Source organism: Podarcis bocagei (assembly GCF_964188305.1).
Source record: "Podarcis bocagei genome assembly, chromosome: 4".
NCBI classification, from domain to species: Eukaryota; Metazoa; Chordata; class Lepidosauria; order Squamata; family Lacertidae; genus Podarcis; species Podarcis bocagei.
In genome coordinates this window covers 33,936,947-33,958,370 of record NC_138128.1, presented here as the reverse complement: position 1 = coordinate 33,958,370, position 21,424 = coordinate 33,936,947, and the positions used below count along the sequence as shown (strand labels likewise).

The following is a 21,424-nucleotide window of genomic DNA, read 5'->3' as shown; positions in this document are numbered from 1 at the left end:
ATGAGGGGATCAGCAGCTGTGGAGGCAAATTGAGTAAGAGCTATCCCTAAATAATTGCAGGACTATTTTAGGAACTTTCTAGTTAGGCTTGTAGTGCAGCAAAGAAAGTTCTTAATAATAACATAGTGACTTCTGTGAAAGTACAGTTGTTTGTAGTGAGAATTAAAACAATGGTAGAAGTGCCACACATACATTCATACTGACAGCTGTTTAAGATCAGTTATTTTTTCATTAGAATTTGTATTTGTTAAAGCTCTTTGGACTTTGTCTTGCGTTAAGTATCCCATTTGTATTCCACCCCATTCTCCATTTCATTTAGTATTCCACAGATGGAGTTCATTAATTACGCAGATTATGCTGCAGCCCTATGGACTTCTAATGGATATGCAGGATAGCTTAAGGTGTCCTGCTTGGGCTTTGTGAATTAAGAAGTGTGGTATATAAATAGTGAAGAATGAATGTAAGAAAATAGACCATGTCCCTGGGGATTTTTCCTGTCAAATTTCAATTAACATTTTCAAATCAAGGTAGATTTCCACAGAGAAAACTTGTTTTTGTAGCTGTTCACCAGAATAATTAACTTTCTATTTGTGTGTGTGTGTGTGTGTGTGTGTGTGTGTGTGTGTGTGGATTTAGATACATCATACTTAGCCTTTGTATTAATTTCAGATGTGAAAGATATGCTGCTTGATTAAAATCTGTTCAGAATGCCACCATCTAGTTTTATAAAAAAGGGTAAAGGACCCCTGACAGTTAAGTCCAGTCACAGATGACTCTGGGGTTGCGGCACTCATCTTGCTTTACAGGCCAAGGGAGCCGGCGTTTGTCCACAGACAGTTTTTCCAGGTCATGTGGCCAGCATGACTAAGCCGCTTCTGGCGCAACGGAACACTGAAACCAGAGCAGTGCACGGAAATGCTGTTTACCTTCCTGCCAGAGCGGTACCTGTTTATCTACTTGCACTTTGACGTGCTTTTGAACTGCTAGGTTGGCAGGAGCAGGGACTGAGCAATGAGAGCTCATCCCGTCGCGGGGATTCGAACCGCCAGCCTTCTGATCGGCAAGCCCAAGACGCTCAGTGGTTTAGACCATAGTACCACCCACGTCCCTATCTAGTTTTATAGTCAATATTAATGAAATAGCAAAAAGAAAAGAAATGTATATACCAGTTAAAAGAGGCAAATACAAGCTCTGTTATTTCATACTTCAATGGCTATAACAACAACAATGGCAAAACTAACATTATTTTTTTGAAACCTAGTCAGGTAAGTTTTCATTCCGTGGATGTCATTCAGAGGTGCTCATGTATATAGTGTACAAATTATTCCAGCAGGGTCTTTTGTGTCTGATGTCCTCCCAGCAACTCCTGTAATCAAACTTTTTGAGCAGTTAGAGATCCACCAGGCAAAAGCTAACGCCATGTGTTTCTTTCCCCTTTAATCTCTTGATCAGCAGCTGTTGTGTCAAGGGAGCTTAAAATGGGAGGTCTGCTTGCTGATGTCAAACTTTTGTACTCAATATGCATTTCAGAATATCCTCTGATTGGCAGAACATTCTGTTGGAGGGTTTTCTTCAATACATTGGAAGTGCTGTAAATGAAAAAGAAAATTAGTTCAACTAGTAAAAATATGGGATGGATTTCAGTTCGTGCCTTTGCACTCATTGAATAATCTTTGAGCCATGGTGGGGTCTGCAAACAAAAGGGGGGCAGATGCTATTTTTCTTGGCTGTCTTCCCCCTGTAGCCCCAACAGCCCTGATAAATTAGCCCCAGAGACTTAGGAGATCCTCAGAGCAGGCTGCAAGATGTCAGCGGAAGGGGAATCAGCAAAAATTGCCTCCCTCTCTCTTATTTTTATGGCATTTGTGCTGGATTAAAAGCTATTCCATGTGTACAAAGGCATAAATTGGATTCTAGCCACGGTTAGAGTTATAGGCTTTTCAATAATTCACTTCAACATGCTAAAGATTTGTTGATTAGATTTTTAAATTTTATTTTTGGACATATGAAAGCATCAAGTCAAACATTGTTACACCCCCAAGGTATTAAAAAGGGCCAAGTTGTGTAATTAATCTCTTGCATTTTTATTATTTCCATGTTTTTGTGGAAATTAATTTTTAAGAATCTCTCTGGAGGCTTAAGCTTTCAAACTACACAGACTAATTTATTTGTGTTCCGCTCAGCCCCAGCAACCTTCACATTGTTGCCTGGATGCTCCATCTCATGTAGTATCTGTAAATTGGCCAATTCAACAGCAAGATTGCTAATCTGATTTTTTTTAAAAAAAAGCATAGAGAAAGGTAATTGGCCTAGCAGCATCTGAAATACTTTTTCAAAATCTCTTTGCCACCTCTTCTTTCCATCCCTTCTCTTGCGAATTATCACAGTGGGAGACTTGTATGTAGGAAGCTTCCTGTATGGCTCCTAGAGACTAGCTTGCATTGTTTGATGGTGCACTATTAGACTGGCATGCAACAAGGAAGTTTTCTGTTGCTAAAAACGTTGAGATTTCAAAATACAGATTCCACCAGTTTCTCGTAAATGCCACCATCTGCAGAGTATCTGCTAAATTAATTTGTGGCATGGCATACAAATATAGATACAGAAGCCCAGTTTGAGATAAGTGGTGAAGTGAGTATATGCGCATCTATTGTGTGCCATGCACCTCACCAAAGACTCCTGAGTAAACTAAGCAGTAATGGAATAAAATGAGAAGTCCTCTTGTGGATCAGTAATTGGTTAAGAAGCAGAGAGCAGGAAAAACTGGACAGTTCTTGCAGTGGAAGGATGTAAAAAATGAAGTCTGTGAAGGGGTCTGTACTTTTTAAGTTGTTCATAATCAATTTAGTGTTGGGGTGCGCAGTGAGGTGCTCAAAATGAAAAGAGATCATGAAGAGCTCCAGAAGGATCTCTGCAGATTGAGTGAATGGGCAGTAAATTAGCAAATGCAACTTACATTAAAGTGAAAATTGATGCACATTAGGGCAAACAAGTCTTAATTTCATGGAGTCTGAAGGGCTGAATGAGACCATGGGATTGTTGCGGATACAGTAGCTTCATAATGATGTCAAACCACCAGCAGCAGGAATTGTGAAAAAGGTCAATCCTTTTAGGGAAGTTCTTAAAGTTTTATGTTTTATTGTGTTTTTAATATTCTGTTAGAAGCTGCCCAGAGTGGCTGGGGAGGCCTGGCCAGATGGGCAGGGCATAAGTAATATATTATTATTATTATTATTAGTAGTAGTAGTAGTAGTAGTATTAGTATTAGTATTATTATCACCACCATCATCATCATCCTGGTTAGAGGTAATTCACAAAGGAATTGAAAATAAACCCATCAATATCATAAATGCCACCATTATACAAATCTTCATTGTAACCACACTTGGAATACTGTGTACAGTTTTGGTTGCCTCACCTCAAAAAGGATATTGTAGAGCTAGAAAGGTTTAGAAAAGGGCATCCAAAATGATCAAGGGGATGAAGCAACTCCCCTGTGAGGAAAGGCTACATGTTTGGGGCTTTTGAATTTAGAGAAAAGGGTTAAATGGAGACATGATAGAGATGTATAAAATTACATGTGGCGTGAAGAAAATGGATAGATTCTTCTCCTTCTCCTTCTCCTTCTTCCATCAGAACTTGTGGACATCTAGTGAACTGGAATGTTTCAGGACAGACAAAAAGCAAGTACTTTGTCAGACAGCCCATAGTTAAACTGGAATTCATTCCCGTAAGAACTTAGGTGGCTTTAGGAGAGGATTAGACCAAGTCAGGGAGGGCTAAATCTATCAGTAGCTGCTAGCCATGAAGGCTATCTTCCGCCTCCACTGTACAGGGACAGTATGCCTCTGAATGGACGGTGCTGTTGCCCTCAGGTCCTGCTTTTGCGCTTCTCATGGGCTTCTGGTTTGCCAGGATGCTGGACTAAATGGCAGTTAGTCTGATCCAGCAGGCTCTTTTGTACTTGACAACCATATGTCAGGAGTGCTCTGATGGTGTTTCCTGCTTGGCAGGGGGTTGGAGTCGATGGCCCTTGTGGTCTCTTCCAACTCTATGATTCTATGATTCTATGATTCTACTTATGCAATAAATGAAAGAGGGTATGGAGGAAAGAGTCCCCTTAAGAAGACATATTGAGCCCAAATACTTTTAAGAGCACCCCACGGATCTTTTTGCTAAGAAAACAAGTTTAAGGAATTATGAGTAAGAAAGATTCAAACATCACCCCTGATCAAAATTACTTCTCCATTCAAAATTGCAGCCTTGATTCTGCTTTCATAGCCTCGCGTTAGCTTGAATACTATTGTCATTCATTCAGACACTATTAACAATGGGCTATATTCTTATTTCCTGGTTCTCTGGCATTTGGGGCTTTTCTCCTAGAAGAGAAATAACTTGTTTTCCTCCCTCCTTGTAAATGTTTGTGAGTAATATTAGAGTGTCTACAAGATCTAGGGGATTTTTTTTTTTCAAACAAAGGAAAGTACCGTAAAGTCCAAACAATCATATCATGCCTAGGATTATTATTCTCATTTAAAATGAAAGATAAAAATGGAAACTGAAATCCAAAGATTTTTCTAAAGCGTGAGAAACCAAAGTGACATAAGTCAGTTGATTTCTATATTCTAATATTATTGATGGATGACATGTTAGGTCTTCCTTCAATTCACTGGCAGCACTGTTTATTATTATTATTTATTAAGGATGTTTATATTCCGCCCTTCCAATGGAATATCGCTCAAGGTGACTAACAGTAAATGGAAAATGCATCAAACTACAAGTCTCATGCTCAAACATACATTCCCCATTCATCATAAGGGATGATATTTTGTCCAACTGAAAGCCTTCAGACAATATCTGCCTGCTATTTTCCTACACATGTGTTCAAAGAAATCTATGAAATGAGGTTCACAAGGACACATAGATGTAACTAACCAGTTGAAATATTAACCTTTTTCTTGGTTTATTCTCCAGATGGTTTTTATTATTCTTCTGAATGGACAGGTCAGGCCCTAGATAAACCCGTGTTTGTACTAACTCTGCTTTTAGAAAACCTTCATTTATTTGTGGGGGTTACTTCACAAACATACATCTACCGTATTTCACCACGTAACGGTCACATTTTTTGTGCTGAATTTTCCTTTCCAAAAAGGGTGTGCATGTGACCATTATGCGATGAATTATGGGACGGAGGTGGAGGTGGTTGCTCACCACTGCTTCCCCTTCTGGGGTGGCTGGGGTGTCCCCAAGGGCATTTAAAGCGAGCGGTGGCCGCAGCCACCTGGGTCTGACTTTGTCTCGCCTCGAGTCTGGAGCGTGTGGCGAGAGTCAACAGCACCACTGCCAAGCTGCCTCCTTGCCTCTGCACGACCCAAGGTAGCAGCAGCGACAGCAGCAGCCTGGGCCTGGTTTCACCTTGCCGTGCCTCTACAGCTACTTCTGCTTGGGGCTAAGCCAATGAGTGCCCAAACTCACCAGAAGCCGCCCCTGCGGACCCCCAACTCGTCTCAGAATTACCACTGCACCTATTATGTGGGCCAATTTCTCTGGGACCAATTTTGGGGTCTGAAAAAGGGGTACGCAACTATCACGCAGTGGCGATCAGTATATGGTGAAATATGGCATGTTGTATTTGTCTTGAAACCACGGAGGAGTAAGTGGTCCACTGCATCTATCATGCAAGTAAGAATACTGGTTAGTTATGAAAATATTATTGTTAGAGAGGTTGTTTCTAAGTAATAAATTAGTTTACCTTGCTTAGTGTATGATTCAATCATGCATTGATTTTCCTTAATCTTCTGCCTCTTAGTTTTATGGAGAGACAATTAGGACAGAGAAAACACATGGAATTGCCTTGTTTTCACTAGCTTTGGCTGGAGTTTATGAACCATTTCATTAAGACTTCACCATTGCTTTTCCTTTGTAGCTGGGACCTGGTTGATTGTTACTGAACTTCTGTTGGTAAATATGATGTTTGTTTTGCAGTTAGCTAACATGAAGCCTGACAGAATTAGGTTATTGCTTACTATATATGCATTTGTGGGCACATGTAAAAAACACCCTTTATTTTGTTGTTGTTGTTTAGTCGTTTAGTTGTGTCTGACTCTTCGTGACCCCATGGACCAGAGCACGCCAGGCACTTCTGTCCTCCACTGCCTCCCGCAGTTTGATCAGACTCATGCTGGTAGCTTCAAGAACACCATCCAACCGTCTCATCCTCTGTCGTCCCCTTCTCCTTGTGCCCTCCATCTTTCCCAACATCAGGGTCTTTTCCAGGGAGTCTTCTCTTCTCATGAGGTGGCCAAAGTATTGGAGCCTTAGCTTCACGATCTGTCCTTCCAGTGAGCACTCAGGGCTGATTTCCTTAAGAATGGAGAGGTTTGATCTTCTTGCAGTCCATGGGACTCTTGAGTCTCCTCCAGCACCATAATTCAAAAGCATCAATTCTTCGGCGATCAGCCTTCTTTATGGTCCGGCTCTCACTTCCATACATCACTACTGGGAAAACCATAGCTTTTACTATACGGACCTTTGTTGGCAAGGTGATGTCTCTACTTTTTAAGATGCTGTCTAGGTCTGTCATTGCTTTTCTCCCAAGAAGCAGGCGTCTTTTAATTTCGTGTCTCCTGTCACCATCTGCAGTGATCATGGAGCCCAAGAAAGTAAAATCTCTTACTGCCTCCATTTCTTCCCCTTCTATTTGCCAGGAGGTGATGGGACCAGTGGCCATGATCTTCGTTTTTTTGATGTTGAGCTTCAGACCATATTTTGCACTCTCCTCTTTCACCCTCAATAAAAGGTTCTTTAATTCCTCCTCACATTCTGCCATCAAGGTTGTGTCATCTGCATATCTGAGGTTGTTGATATTTCTTCCGGCAATCTTAATTCCGGCTTCGGATTCATCCAGCCCAGCCTTTCGCATGATGAATTCTGCATATAAGTTAAATAAGCAGGGAGACAATATACAGCCTTGTCGTACTCCTTTCCTAATTTTGAACCAATCAGTTGTTCCATATCCAGTTCTAACTGTAGCTTCTTGTCCCACATAGAGATTTCTCAGGAGACAGATGAGGTGACCAGGCACTCCCATTTCTTTAAGAACCTGCCATAGTTTGCTGTGGTCAACACAGTCAAAGGCTTTTACATAGTCAGTGAAGCAGAAGTAGATGTATTTCTGGAACTCTCTAGCTTTCTCCATAATCCAGCGCGTGTTTGCAATTTGGTCTCTGGTTCCTCTGCCTCTTCTAAATCCAGCTTGCACTTCTGGGAGTTCTCGGTCCACATACTGCTTAGAATTCTAAGCATAACCTTGCTAGAGTGTGAAATGAGTGCAATTGTGCGGTAGTTGAAGCATTCTTTGGCACTGCCCTTCTTTGGGATTGGGATGTAGACTGATCTCCAATCCTCTGGCCACTGCTGAGTTTTCCAAACTTGCTGGCATATTGAGTGTAGCACCTTAACAGCATCATCTTTTAAAATTTTAAATAGTTCAGCTGGAATACCATCACTTCCACTGGCCTTGTTATTTGCAGTGCTTTTTAAGGCCCATTTGACTTCACTCTCCAGGATGTCTGGCTCAAGGTCAGCAACCACACTACCTGGGGTGTACGAGACATCCATATCTTTCTGGTATAATTCCTCTGTGTATTCTTGCCACCTCTTCTTGATGTCTTCTGCTTCTGTTAGGTCCTTACCACTTTTGTCCTTTATTATGGTAATCTTTGTACGAAATGTTCCTTTCATATCTCCAATTTTCTTGAACAGATCTCTCGTTCTTCCCATTCTGTTGTTTTCCTCTATTTCTTTGCATTGCTCATTTAAGAAGGCCTTCTTGTCTCTCCTTGCTATTCTTTGGAAATCTGCATTCAATTTCCTGTATCTTTCACTATCTCCCTCGCATTTTGCTTGCCTTCTCTCCCCCGCTATTTGTAAGGCCTCGTTGGATAGCCACTTTGTTTTCTTGCATTTCTTTTTCATTGGGATGGTTTTAGTTGCTGCCTCCTGTATAATGTTGCGAGCCTCCACCCATAGTTCTTCAGGCACTCTGTCCAGCAAATCTAAATCCTTAAACCTGTTCCTCACTTCCACTGTGTATTCATAGGGGATTTGGTTTAGACTGTATCTTACCGGCCCAGTGGTTTTTCCTACTTTCTTCAGTTTAAGCTTGAATTTTGCTATAAGAAGCTGATGATCTGAGCCACAGTCAGCTCCAGGTCTTGTTTTTGCTGACTGTATAGAGCTTCTCTATCTTTGGCTGCAGAGAATATAATCAATCTGATTTCGATGTTGCCCATCTGGTGATGTCCATGTGCAGAGTCGTCTCTTGTGTTGTTGGAAAAGCGTGTTTGTGATGACCAGCTTGTTCTCTTGACAGAACTCTATTAGCCTTTGCCCTGCTTCGTTTTGATCTCCAAGGCCAAACTTGCCGGTTGTTCCTTTTATCTCTTGATTCCCTACTTTAGCATTCCAATCCCCTATAATGAGAAGAACATCCTTCTTTGGTGTCACTTCTATAAGGTCTTGTAAGTCTTCATAGAATTGGTCAATTTCAGTTTATTCAGCACCAGTAGTTGGTGCATAAACTTGGATTACTGTGATGTTAAAAGGTCTGCCTTGGATTCGTATCGAGATCATTCTATCATTTTTGAGATTGCATCCCAGTACAGCTTTCGCCACTCTTTTGTTGACTATGAGGGCCACTCCATTTCTTTTACGGGTTTCTTGCCCACAGTAGTAGATATGATAGTCATCCGAACTGAATTCGCCCATTCCCATCCATTTTAGTTCACTGATGCCCAGGATGTCAATATTTATTCTTGCCATCTCATTTTTGACCACATCCAGCTTACCAAGGTTCATGGTTCTTACATTCCAGGTTCCTATGCAATATTTTTCTTTACAGCATTGGACTTTCCTTTTGCTTCCATGCATATCCGCAACTGAGCGTCCTTTCGGCTTTGGCCCAGCCACTTCATCAGCTCTGGATCTACTTGTACTTGTCCTCTGCTCTTCCCCAGTAGCATGTTGGACACCTTCTGACCTAAGGGGCTCATCTTCCAGCGTCATAACTTTTATATGCTTGTTGTCTTTGTTCATGGAGTTTTCTTGGCAGGGATACTGGAGTGGCTTGCCAGTTCCTCCTCCAGGTGGATCACGTTTGGTCAAAACTCTCCACTATGACCTGTTCATCTTGGGTGCCCTGCTCGGCATAGTTCATAGCTTCTCTGAGTTATTCAAGCCCCTTCGCCATGGCAAGGCAGTGATCAATGAAGGGGACCCTTTATTTTACGCAGTCCCTATCTTCTTTCCAACGCAATAGCTGAAGTGATTCTGGGGAACATCTGCAGGTATATTTAGGGTTGTTTGTGTTGTCACATGTATTTTTTGACAGTTAAAAGGTAAAGGGACCCCTGACCATTAGGTCCAGCCGTGACCGACTCTGGGGTTGCAGTACTCATCTTGCTTTATTGGCCGAGGGAGCCGGCGTACAGCTTCCGGGTCATGTGGCCAGCATGACTAAGCCGCTTCTGGCGAACCAGAGCAGCGCACGGAAATGCCGTTTACCTTCCCGCCGGAGCGGTACCTATTTATCTACTTGCACTTTGACGTGCTTTCGAACTGCTAGGTTGGCAGGAGCAGGGACTGAGCAATGGGAGCTTACCCTGTTGCGGGGATTCGAACCGCCAACCTTCTGATCGGCAAGTCCTAGGCTCTGTGGTTTAGCCCACAGCGCCACCCGCGCTACATTATTAAATCATTAGCTCAGCCAAAACAAAGTTATATCGCTGCGGTGCAAAAACAGAGGCTGCACCTACCTTTTTGTTGATTCAACTGTGATGATAAAGCTGTCTGTAAGTCCCCCAACATTGCAATTCTATGCACATCCATTTGGGAATTAAGCTCCATTTAACATAGTGGCACTTACTTCCAAGTAAACATGCATAGTTTTGCATTGTAAATGCACATTCAGACTTCTGGTATACCAAATAGGTATTGATGTGGTTTTGCATATGACGGCTGGGAGTGAACTCTCTGTAGAATTTGCCCATGTCACATTGGTTCTTAGACACAAAAGGTCTCAAGGTCTTCTATTTCACTTTCCCCTTCCTGAAATAGTATTATCCAACCGTAACTAGAAGTTTTCTCATTTGTATATTCTGTACTTTTCACTATGTGAAAAGTAAGGGTAAGGTGTCATACAGTGTGCTTATATTGAAGTGATAGCATGGCACCCCCTTGTGGTTTAAGTTAGTTTTAAAAGTCTGGTATAATGTAGCAAAGAGTTGCCATTTAATTGACCAATTTCTTTTGAGCACTTGTTCAGACACAGAATGGAATTTAAGTTAACATTCTTTTCTTTTTTAAAAACCACCTCTACTGCCTAATGCACACATAAAAACTTGCAACATTATATATATATATATATATATATATATATATGCTTTCGTAGATTTTCACGGGTACAGGAATGCAGGTTTTGTTGTCTTCGGGTGTCTTCCCGTGTAAGAGTTGGGGTGTCTAGGCGACGTTTCGACGAGGTCTCACTCGTCATCTTCAGGCTGGTGCTTTCGGCTTCTTGTTACTGGAACAGAGCAGGATCTCAGTGTTTGAGTTCCTATAAATACTGTTGAGGGGGTGTGGTGTATAGCCTCCAACGTTCTGGGCAGAGAGGAAGTTCCCAGGTTAGTGTGCCTTTTCTTCTTTTGTTCATTAATTACTTGAGGGATATCCTGAGAGATTTCTTGAGTGATATTCTGAGTACCATTTAGGAGGGTCATTAGGAGTGGATTAGTTGCTAAAGCTTTCGTGTCTTGACCTCTTGAGCTTGTGAAGAGTTTTTTTTCCTGAGAAGATGGCTGTACTGCACTTAGTTGTGCTCTGGCTTGGCTTCGTGTATAGGGGCGAGCTGTGGTTTTGTGCCCTGTGCCAGCCAGATCTGTGTAGGGATTGCAGGGGGGTGCAGCATCCGGAGGTGCCACTGTGGTTTGGCTACTGGATGGTGTCTGTAATTTATCTGTGGAGACGGTCTGGGTTTGGGTCTGGTGAGGTTGATTGGAGATGGCGTTCTGTGTGCCTCTGGTTCTGGTGTCGGTTTTTGTGGGGAGGGCTAATTTCCAGATGTCTGGCAGGCGGGACGTGTCGTCACGCTTGTTCATGTTGTGAGGGTGTTTCTCTATCTCGATGGCTTCCATGATTATTCTCTTGTGGTGGTGTTCCATGTTAAAGAGCAATTTGGAATCTGCAAAATTAATTTCGTGTCCTGTTTCTTTCATGTGTTGGTAAAGAGAGGAAGTTTTTTCTTCTTTTTTGACGGCATTCTTGTGTTCTGCGATACGTGCATTTATTCGTCTGTTTGTTTGTCCAATGTACGTGGCTGGGCAGACTTTGCAGGGTATTTCATAGACCCCTTGGTTTTCTAACTGGATTTTATCTTTGGGGTTTCTGAGGATATTGGCTATTTTTTGGTTGGTGCAAAAGGCTGTTTTGATATTGTGTTTATGGAGGATTTTGCTAATTTTATCTGTAGTGCCCTTGATATAAGGAAGGAGGGCCATGCCATTGTTTTCTTCTGTGTCTTGGTTTTTGGGGGGTGTTTCTTTTTGGATTAGTTTCGTAACCCTGTTTTGCTGGTATCCGTTGGCGATTAACACATTTGAGAGATTCTGTAACTCAGTTGTCAAGTGGTCTTTGTCAGCCAGGCGTTTGGTTCTGGAGATGAGAGTCTTGGCTACGGAGTTTATTTGTGCAGGGTGGTGGTGTGATTGTGCATGTAAGTAGCGGTTGGTGTGTTTTTTTTTCCGGTAGATAGTGTGTCCTAGGGAGCCATCAGGTTTTTTGTAGATTAGGACGTCAAGGAAGGGAAGTTGGTTGTTGGCTTCTATTTCCATAGTGAATTGTATTTTGGGGTGTAGGCTGTTGAGATGTGTGAGGAAGCTATCTAGTTTTTCTTTCCCGTGTGGCCAAATTACAAAGGTGTCGTCAACATATCTGAGCCAAAGTTTGGGTTTGTGTTCTGACTTGTCTAAAGCATTGGTTTCAAAGTGTTCCATGTACAGATTTGCGATGACCGGTGAGAGGGGTGATCCCATAGGTGCTCCTTCTATCTGTTTGTATCTTTGTCCATTGTGGATGAAGTACGTGTTGGTTAGGCAGTGGTTGGTCAGGTCCAGGATGTATTCGGGGGGATTGTATTTGTTTTGAATGGCTGTCAAGGCTTCATTAATGGGCACTTGTGTGAAGAGAGATACAACATCGAAGCTCACAAGTAGGTCATCGGGATGTAGGTTTTGCTTCTTTATTGTTTCTATGAACTGGAAGGAGTTTGTAACGTGTGAAGCGATAGATTCTGCATAGGGCTGAAGTTGCTTAGCGAGAAATTTAGCGAGATTTTGTAGAGGTGAGCCTATGGAGCTGACTATTGGTCTGAGTGGTGTTCCTTCTTTGTGTATCTTGGGGAGACCGTAGAGTTTGGGGCATCTGGATGATTTTTCTCTGGGGATGATTCTTAGCTGGATTTCTTCACTGATAGGAGAGGCTTTTATTTTGGATTTGGTGGTTTTTTCCAGGTAGGTGGTGGGATCTGTTTTTATAGGTTGGTAGGTAGGGTCTTGGAGTAGATTTGATAGTTTTGCTTGGTAGTCCGATGTGTTCATCACAACAGTGGCATTACCTTTGTCTGCTGGGAGAATGATTATGTTGTGTATATATATACACTGTGTATATATATACACAGACATAAAAACTCGCAACATTTTATATATATATATGCAGACATAAAAACTCGCAACATTATATATATATATATATATATATTCTTTTTTCTTTTTAAAGAAACCTATTGGCCAGTAAAGCGAGATGAGCGCCGCAACCCCAGAGTCGGTCACGACTGGACCTAATGGTCAGGGGTCCCTTTACCTTTTACAATAGTGCAAATGTCAATTCAGTGAATGGAGTAAAATCTTTGTAGACAATGCAATGTATTGAGCTTCAGGAACTTTGTGTTATATAGTCTCACATTAGGACATTAACCAAAAGTAATAGGTTGCTATTGTAATTCCAAAAATTATTAGTAGGAAAGACTGATGAAAGGTATGTCTAAACTATAGGGGAGATTATTTTATTTTGGGTTCAAGAAGCTGTACATCTCTCAGCATGACGCTTTCTATAATTGGTATCCTCCTCTAAGAAAAGGTTTCGTGCTGGGAATGAGCAGCAGGAGAGGCAACACAGCTTTGACCAAGAAAGTAAATGCCAATAGATGCAGGACAGTGATCTCTTTCAGCTTCTGCCTTCTGGAAGAAGGTACAGGGTTATAAAGACTAGGACTAGCTGCCTGAGAAACAGTTTCTATTCAAATGCGATTTTGGTTTTAAACACAGTGTAAGGTAGTCTCTATGGGAATATATTGTATTTAATTATGGGGTATCAGAGTTTTTTGGGGGCTAACCAGGCTGGGATAGCTGAGATAGCAGGCTTGTTGGTTTTTGAATGTCTGATGTAGATTCTTTCAATTTCATTGTTCTGTATGGGACAATGACAATAAAGATTATCGTATCGTATCATATCGGACCACCCTTAACTCACCACTGCATAATTTAAGAGCTCTTCAGAGTTGTCTGGATGTAAGAGATTCCTATGGTGTCAGTATAACTCTCAGGCAGGGTTTGGAAAGTTGTGAAGGCTTAGTCGTTGCTTCAGAAAAAGCAGAAAAAGAGGAGAGAAAAATACTTTTGAAATAAGTAAGCAGTTAAAGAGTAAAAACAACTCAGACTCTTCTCTGATTTTTAACTGTGGCTTGATCGCATTGCATGAGCAGAGCACACTTCTGCCTGCACAGGTAGGAAGTGGCAGAGAAAGCCATCTCCTCCATCCGCACTCCCTGTGCCTCCGAGACAAGACTTCAGATGTAGGAATAGCTGCCTACCTTGTACAGCAGCAGAAGAGCCTTTCACTCTTGAAGTGGGATCCTAGGATGCAAACAGATAAATGTAGCTACTTTAAAACACACACCAGAACACTCCCTCCTCCAAAGTAATGTAATGAAATTGTTGTCGTCTTTCCCCCTTATATACGAAAGTCTTGTTGGAAAGGTTGAAACCAGTCCTGATGCTAGTAACTGATTTGCACTGTGATTTCATGGGATCCTTTTAGCAAGGGGTAGCTGGCTGCTTCAGCTTTGCAAAATGCCACGTGCATTTATGATATTAATCAAGGTGTCTAGGCTGTGCAGTGGTAAAAGCAAACCTGTCTGTCAGTAATGGGAAAGAAGCATATAAGAGCAGATCTGTAAATGAAAACTGCTTGGTAGCTTTGGTCTAATTTTCACTCCACTGAGTTGCTGTCCTCTGGTTTGTGCAAAAGCACACTGTTACCATGTCACTCCTGGATTAAAATGTAGTTTGGCAGTTTAGCGGGTGGCGGCTTGAAGTGAAAATGAAAAGAAGCACCCAGCTGTGTTTCATTCTGATTTGATTTTTTTTTTTTTGTAGTTTTCTGAATGGTAGCCAGTTTCTTTAAATGGATTTCCTGTGCTAGGTTTTTAAATTGGCATGGACTGATATTTGGAAATCGGCTTATGAATTTAAGTTAACTAGATTTAAATGCAGTCATACCTCGGGTTACAGACGCTTCGGGTTGCGCACCACGCCGAACCCGGAAGTACTGGAACTGGTTACTTCCGGGTTTTGGTGCTTGCGCATACGCAGAAGTGTTAAATCGTGCTTTGCGCATGCACAGAAGCACCGACTCGTGACCCGAGCGTCCACTGTACATCCAGATTTGTGCATATTATTATTTTTAACTATCTAGAGACTCAAAGCACCATGTAAAATATAATACTCTTTCAAAAGGACTTTACAGCATCAAATAACCTATGGGTACCTGTATTGTATTTGAACTGATTTTATGTATGTGCTGCTGCTGTTTTAAATTGTATATATGTAACTGGGTTTTTTTTAAATGTTCTTATAGTTTTTATATATGCAGTTTTTATATATGCAGTTGCTTTAACTGTATTCAGATATGCAACTTTATATTTGCTTTTGGTTTTATCATTTTGTATATCGTTTTGGGATGGCTCATGAGAAGTGATTTGTAACGAAATAAATAATAATATGATACAAGAAGGTGAAAATGCAGCCTTACTTGCATGCAGCAATATTAATAGTAATTTAGAGGAAGCATGGATCTTCTGCTCTTCTTGTTCCAAGCTAGACTTTTTCTGCTTATTTCTTATTTGACATTTTCATGGGATGAAACCATGTACTGTACAAACGTGTTCATCACAGTAATTTCCCACCTCTCTTTTAACAAAATAAATCCCCAGAAATTGGTACTGAATCATCCATTGCCTTCCACTCCACACACCAGATACATTGTTTTTCTCTTTTATGAAGCTAGTAGGTCATTTCACGGAGATCATATAGAAAGCTAACATTGTCCTGACAGCAAAATAGTAGCTCTGAAATAGTGCATCCTAGGTTACAACAGCACAACTTCTTTGGAGATTTTCTTAGGTATTTTTAGCCTTTGCGTTTCTTCCCTCTTCCTCCCATCGCATGCTGGGTTTTTTCAGGCCTTAACACCCATCTGCATGGCTGCATATTTCATTTCTTTTAAGAGCAGAGTTTTGTCGTCCCCACCCCCCCCAGCAGTAGGTATGCCTTCATAATGAAATGGTGTGACTTGACATAATTAGAGCACTTTAATCTTTACAGCTTCTTCATGCGTTTAAGAGTTTTTGTTTGGTTTATCTCCTTTAGGAAACCTTCCCACCCTCAGCTTGAAGCTTTTATTAGCCATATGTCTAAAGGATCAGAAACCCAAATGGATGGCATTCTGAGCAGCATGCCTCGTTACCCCAGCCATTCACTGTGTGAAATGGGAGAGCTTACACAGACAGGTGATTTTCTACAGCTGTTTTATTTCCATGTCCAAAAGAAACCCGCATGTCAAGAGGCTCTTTGGTTCTTAATTAAAACTTCCTAGGCGCTTGTTAAGGGTTCAAAAACGATTTTTCCAGGGAACTTTTTAAAGGATACCATGGTTGTAATAGCAATATCCCAATTGTTTATGGGTTGTTTGTTTTTTTTTAAAAAAGAAAAAAATCTCATATTTCCTTCTTGCCTGTACAACCATTTAAGACTTGTGCAACTAACATTTTTGAAAAATTAAAACGTTTTTATATTCTTAGCATGATCTGCCCACCCCAGCCATTACCCTTTCACATGGATTGTATGAAGTAACTGCATGAGCAGAAGGCAGCTCAGGCAATCAATATTTTTATAGTCCTTCCTGTGCAGCCACATGTACCCCCAAAACCTTCTCGGGGGTGGGGGGGTCGGCCAGAGTTTGGTGAACGTTTGGAGCTATGTCACATGGAAGGGAAGATTCTTCTGAAATTGGACAGAGAGATTTTGTGCCATTGTAGCTGCCACTGGAGCAAGATTGTTCTGCTCCATTTCAGTGGTGTAGCGTGGGGGGTGCAGGGGGGGCCAGCCGCACCGGGCGCAACATCTGGGGGTTAGGGTTAGGGGGCGCAAATCCACGGGTTAGTGGGCGCAAATTACTTGCCTTGCCCCGGGTGCTGACAACCCACGCTACGCCACTGCTCCATTTCAGATGATTTCCCCCTCACATCACAGCCCATGTGACACAGCTCCCAAAAGGGTCAACCTTTGACCCTCTTGAGAGGATTTTTGACTGGGTGCTTCAGAGGAGAAGGAGGGGAAGAAAAAGGTTGGTTGCATGAGCTGTCTTATACCCAGGCAACTGCTTGATACAACACAATTTCTCTTAACAGTACAGTTATACCTCTAGTTATGAACTTAATTCATTCTGGAGGTCCGTCCTTAACCTAAAGCTGTTCTTAACTAGAGGCGTACTTTCGCTAATGGGGCCTCTTGCCGCCACTGCGCCACTGGCACACGATTTCTGTTCTCATCCTGGGACAAAGTTCTCAACTCGAGGTAACTCAGGTTAGCGGAGTTTGAAACCTGAGGCATTTGTAATTCGAGGTACCACTGTACAGTCTTCCCAAGATCACTCTCAAATTATTTCATAGAAGAATGCTTACCTTCTTCTTTTTCTTTTTTGAAGGGATTGTACAGCACTTGCGAAATGGACAACTACTGCGGAATATTTATATAAAGAAGCATAACTTGATACCAAGTGACTGGACAAGTAAACATTTGTATTTGGAGACAACTGGAAAGAGTCGAACACTACAGAGTGGGCTGGCACTACTATATTCCTTCTTGCCGGAATTTGATTGGAAGAAAATTAACTTTAGGCACCAGTGGAGCACAATTTTTTGTTCTGGAAGCTGTGATTGCCCGATAAGAAACCATTACCTAGAGGAGGAGCAACGGCGTCAGTACAGCCTACGGGTGAAAAACATGCACTTGGAGAAAACGTATGCAGATATGGCAAAAATTGTCGGCATACCCACAAGGCAGTTAAGGGCTTCTAACCCTGTAGATTCTATGCTGTGTCATTTTTGCCATAATGTCAGCTTCCCATGTACCAAGAATGGCTGCATTAACCTTGAGCACTTTAAAACAATCAAGACGCATCAACTTGAAGATGAAAAAGAGAGGCAGGAGAAGAAATATTACTACTTGTATGCGCTACTGGCCACTCATCCTATCCTTAACCAGACAGCCAATCGTATGCAGCGCATTGCAGAAGGCAAGAGAGAAGAACTATTTGTCCTTTATTCCGCTCATGATGTCACCTTGTCCCCTGTTCTGAGTGCCTTAGGCATCACTGAGGCCAGGTTCCCAAGATTTGCAGCCAGACTAGTCTTTGAGCTGTGGAAAGATGGAAAGAAATACAAAGAACATTTTATCCGCATCCTTTATAACGGTGTTGATGTCACATTCCAGACTTCATTCTGCCGGGATTATAACAAACATTACACCAAACTGATGTGCCCCTTAGAGAAATTTGTTCGTTTTGTTAAACAAGACATGTTCTCACCTTTTAATAGCACCAATTACTATGATGCATGTCACAGGAGGCCATTCTAAACAAGGGAGGAATAAAACGTTACATTTTGTATTGTCAAAAAAAATTGTCTCCAAGGCAGCTTGACACTGTCAAATCCTAGTGTGCCTAAGTGCAAATGAATATAGCTTGAAGTGGTTTTGTCATTTCCCCCCAAAAAATGCATTCTAGATTGATTTAAAATGTCATTAATTCATAATGTTTGTCAGCCTTAGCAGCACAGGGCCTATGTTCTTTTGTGCTCCAACTTGATTTGTCTCTTAGCTGCTGTAAAATGGATATTGCTTGAAGAACTGAATGAGTGCATTCTGGTTCCTTGTTGTTCCACTGTAAAAGTTGCCACAGTAAACACAAACCATACTTGTCATAATTGAAAGTATCCTTCATTCCACGAATCCATTCATATGATCTAGCTAAAGTAGGAATAATTTTTTCCTTAGGGCAAAAGTGTATTATAGGCAGGCTTTGTTTTTTTGGGTGTTTTTTTTAAGGTGCATGGATTCAAATGCTTCTGCAAATGCTTCTGATGTGTTTTCTTGAACACATCACTTCTAGCTACTATACAGGGACTACTTCATACATGACGTAGATGCTGTAAAGATTGTTACTTCATGGTAGAGGCTGCCATGTTTGACATGGCTTCTTGTTGTGTTTGTTTAGAACACATGCGAATCTACATCAGCATAGATGACTTCCTAGGAGGCATTAGCATTGTCAGAAATACTTTTTTGAAATTACCTGTACAGGCAATCCACACAGGAAGCCTTTTATATATAAAATCAGCCTCCTTGTGGAACCCCCAGCATATAGAGGTGTTTGGGTTTTCTTTAGGTAAGGAGCTATCATATGATATACAAAGCAGCCCCTGGGGTAGATGAAAAGAAAAGTTCCGTTCTTTGCACTTTTAGCACTTTATGTGTACTTCAAACACAAAGTACAAGTTGTGTCAGATGCTAGAAAGGATTCATACACAAGAAGTGAAAACTTAAAATCATGCTTCGGATACATTCTTTAGGAACTGTTTATGTTGTTCAGATCATTCGTGCTGTGATAAGAAGCAATGTGTTATAGCCGTATGTTGTAATGGCTGCATGTAGCCAAACAGGAACTTGACTTAATGCTTAATTTTGTAGTCCATTTAGTACTTTTATAGACTAGGAAGACATTTTATAAGCTCAGTCTTGTTTTTTACTGTCTGGTGATTGTACTATAGTGTACTAGATTTTTTTTTAACCTTCTTTGTAAAGGGATGCCAAAAGCTGTTTTTCAACACTTTACTTTGGGCGTAGTACAAAGATTCAGAAATCTATTATAAATAATTTTACTGGATAAATTAATAATGCATATTAACTCAAATTTTAGATTCCTTACATCAGATTTTTAGACAGCTTGGAAAAGCATTTTGTTACTATTGGAATGCTGAGTTTTGTAATGTCAAGAGTTTTTAACACACCCTGAAACCAGACTTTTAGTGTAATTTGTATTGAAATGGTGGTAGCAATTAAAAGGAGCTGTAATTTGTGTTCTGACTTTATTGGCATTTCAGCCCCCTTTTGAAAACAATGTATTTGAATGTTCTATAAATAAAGTTTTGAAAAAAATCTTTGATGTGGTTCCTAAAAGCCAATATTTCTGTTTGTGCTCTTCAAATCAGAGTTTGTAAAATTTATCTTTGCCTAATCGGTTATGTCAAAGGTTTGTTGCCACATTGGTTGTTGAAATTTAATAGATTCTTAATTAGTGGTGCTTGATACATCGCAAGGATACTAAAAGCTTCATAGAAAATATGTAACTGCAAAGAAAGTATGTAACTGCAGAAAAGCTTCAAGCTCAAATATGAAGCTAGGTTACCACAGTATTTGTGATAGTTGTTCCTATGAAAAACCTGCCATTTTATTCTATTCAGTACATGTTCAGGTGGTTTTGCTCAGAATAAACCTGTCAGACTACCTATTCCTCAAGAGCAAAATCAGTCATAGACAAATGAGAAAAGCAGGCAGAGAAAGGAGAATTCTGTGCCTTGCCTCGATAAGTTTTGTACCTTGAGTCAATCAAAGAGGAATTATTCCCTGACCAGTCAAGACCAAAAAAGAGTATAAAAAATGGGGATGAAACCTGCAAAAAAATGGGGATGCAACCTCATATACAATATGTGGCAACTTCTAAACACATTAATGAACAAGAGTAAATACAGCCTTAAAAGCCTTATGATTAGGATGGAAGGAAAGGTTTATTTAATGAGCTTTGCATAGGTACAATGCTACATTACCACTACTCAAGCAGATATTGTATAAACAGCAGTATGCAGAAAAAAATCCTATCCAGAAAGAGATTAAATTATACATAGAATATCTTCCTTGTTCTTGCATGCTTTGCATGTAAAAAGTCCCAAGTAAAATCTAGTCTTTCGAGGTAGCGATGGGAAACATTGGAAACCTTGGAGTGGCGCTGGCAGTCAGGGTTGACAAAATGGGTGCACCAATGGTCTGACTTGGTATAAACTGCTTCCCATGTATCTGCAGACATAGAATTATAGAGTTGGAAAAAGTTAAAGCATTATCTCGTCCAACTAGCTGCCATTTTGCAGGAAATTCTTTACTTCTTTACCCCTGTAAACCAGTCTCTTGCCTTATACAAGCTTCAATGAAAGAGAGTCCTCCAAGACTATCTGTTACACATTTGAACACATCAAGGCATTAGAGAGTGTTTCCTAATGTTTTATCTTATCAGAATTTCCATTCTGGGGATTGCAACAAAAGCTGGCAAAAAGATGTTATTTCTTCTACGCTCTTATTCTTAGATCCACTTTTTTTGTAGACGTGTCAATCCTCTGCAAGATTTTAAACCTCAATGCCACCCTGTGGCAACGTTGATTTGATTTTTCATGTTTTTTGAAACTGTGTAGGAAAGGCTTAGGCTTCCCTCTTGTGGCCAAATGTAATAGTACCTTGGAAAGTAATTGTAATTAAAAGCTATGCTCCTAAGAGGAAAAACAAGTAAAGTTCTTTCTACAGATTTTTCTAAACAAGCGGATTGTCAGCATTCTGACTAGAGAGATCAGTTTAGGGCAATATTTACATCCCCAAACCTTATACATTTACAGAATTATTATCAGTGATTAAACACATATTATATTGCATCGTATTTATGTGAGCAAAATGTAAGAGACGTCAGAACAATTGTGGAAAGTCTGGCCCAGTATATAATGGCAGAGGTTTTCCATTCTTCCACTCCTCAGCTGCCGCATGTGAGAGAAATAAAGGACACAAACCCTGTAATTGTTTAAAGCTGCTACTTTCCTCTCAGTTTCCTCCATCCCTGCTTCACTTAAACTTCTGCCATTGTTTCAAACCACTAGTCTCCCCTTTCACTCCCATGCCATAGCTGCTATTGTGCAACCTGCCTTCACTTTTTCTCC

At 40.8% G+C, this 21,424-nt stretch overlaps 1 protein-coding gene across 2 annotated transcripts in view; it reads left to right on the top strand.

Moving 5' to 3' along the window:
• PXYLP1 (2-phosphoxylose phosphatase 1) overlaps positions 1-18,864 on the top strand; it is a 76,389-nt gene extending 57,525 nt beyond the window's left edge. For both annotated transcript variants that reach the window (XM_081192672.1, XM_081192671.1), the window contains 2 exons: positions 15,762-15,901; positions 17,098-18,864. In XM_081192672.1, the coding sequence (XP_081048798.1) occupies positions 15,762-15,901; positions 17,098-18,029 (1,072 nt within the window). In that variant the 3' untranslated portion in view covers positions 18,030-18,864. The remainder of the gene's footprint in view (positions 1-15,761; positions 15,902-17,097) is intronic.
• Positions 18,865-21,424: the final 2,560 nt, after the last annotated feature.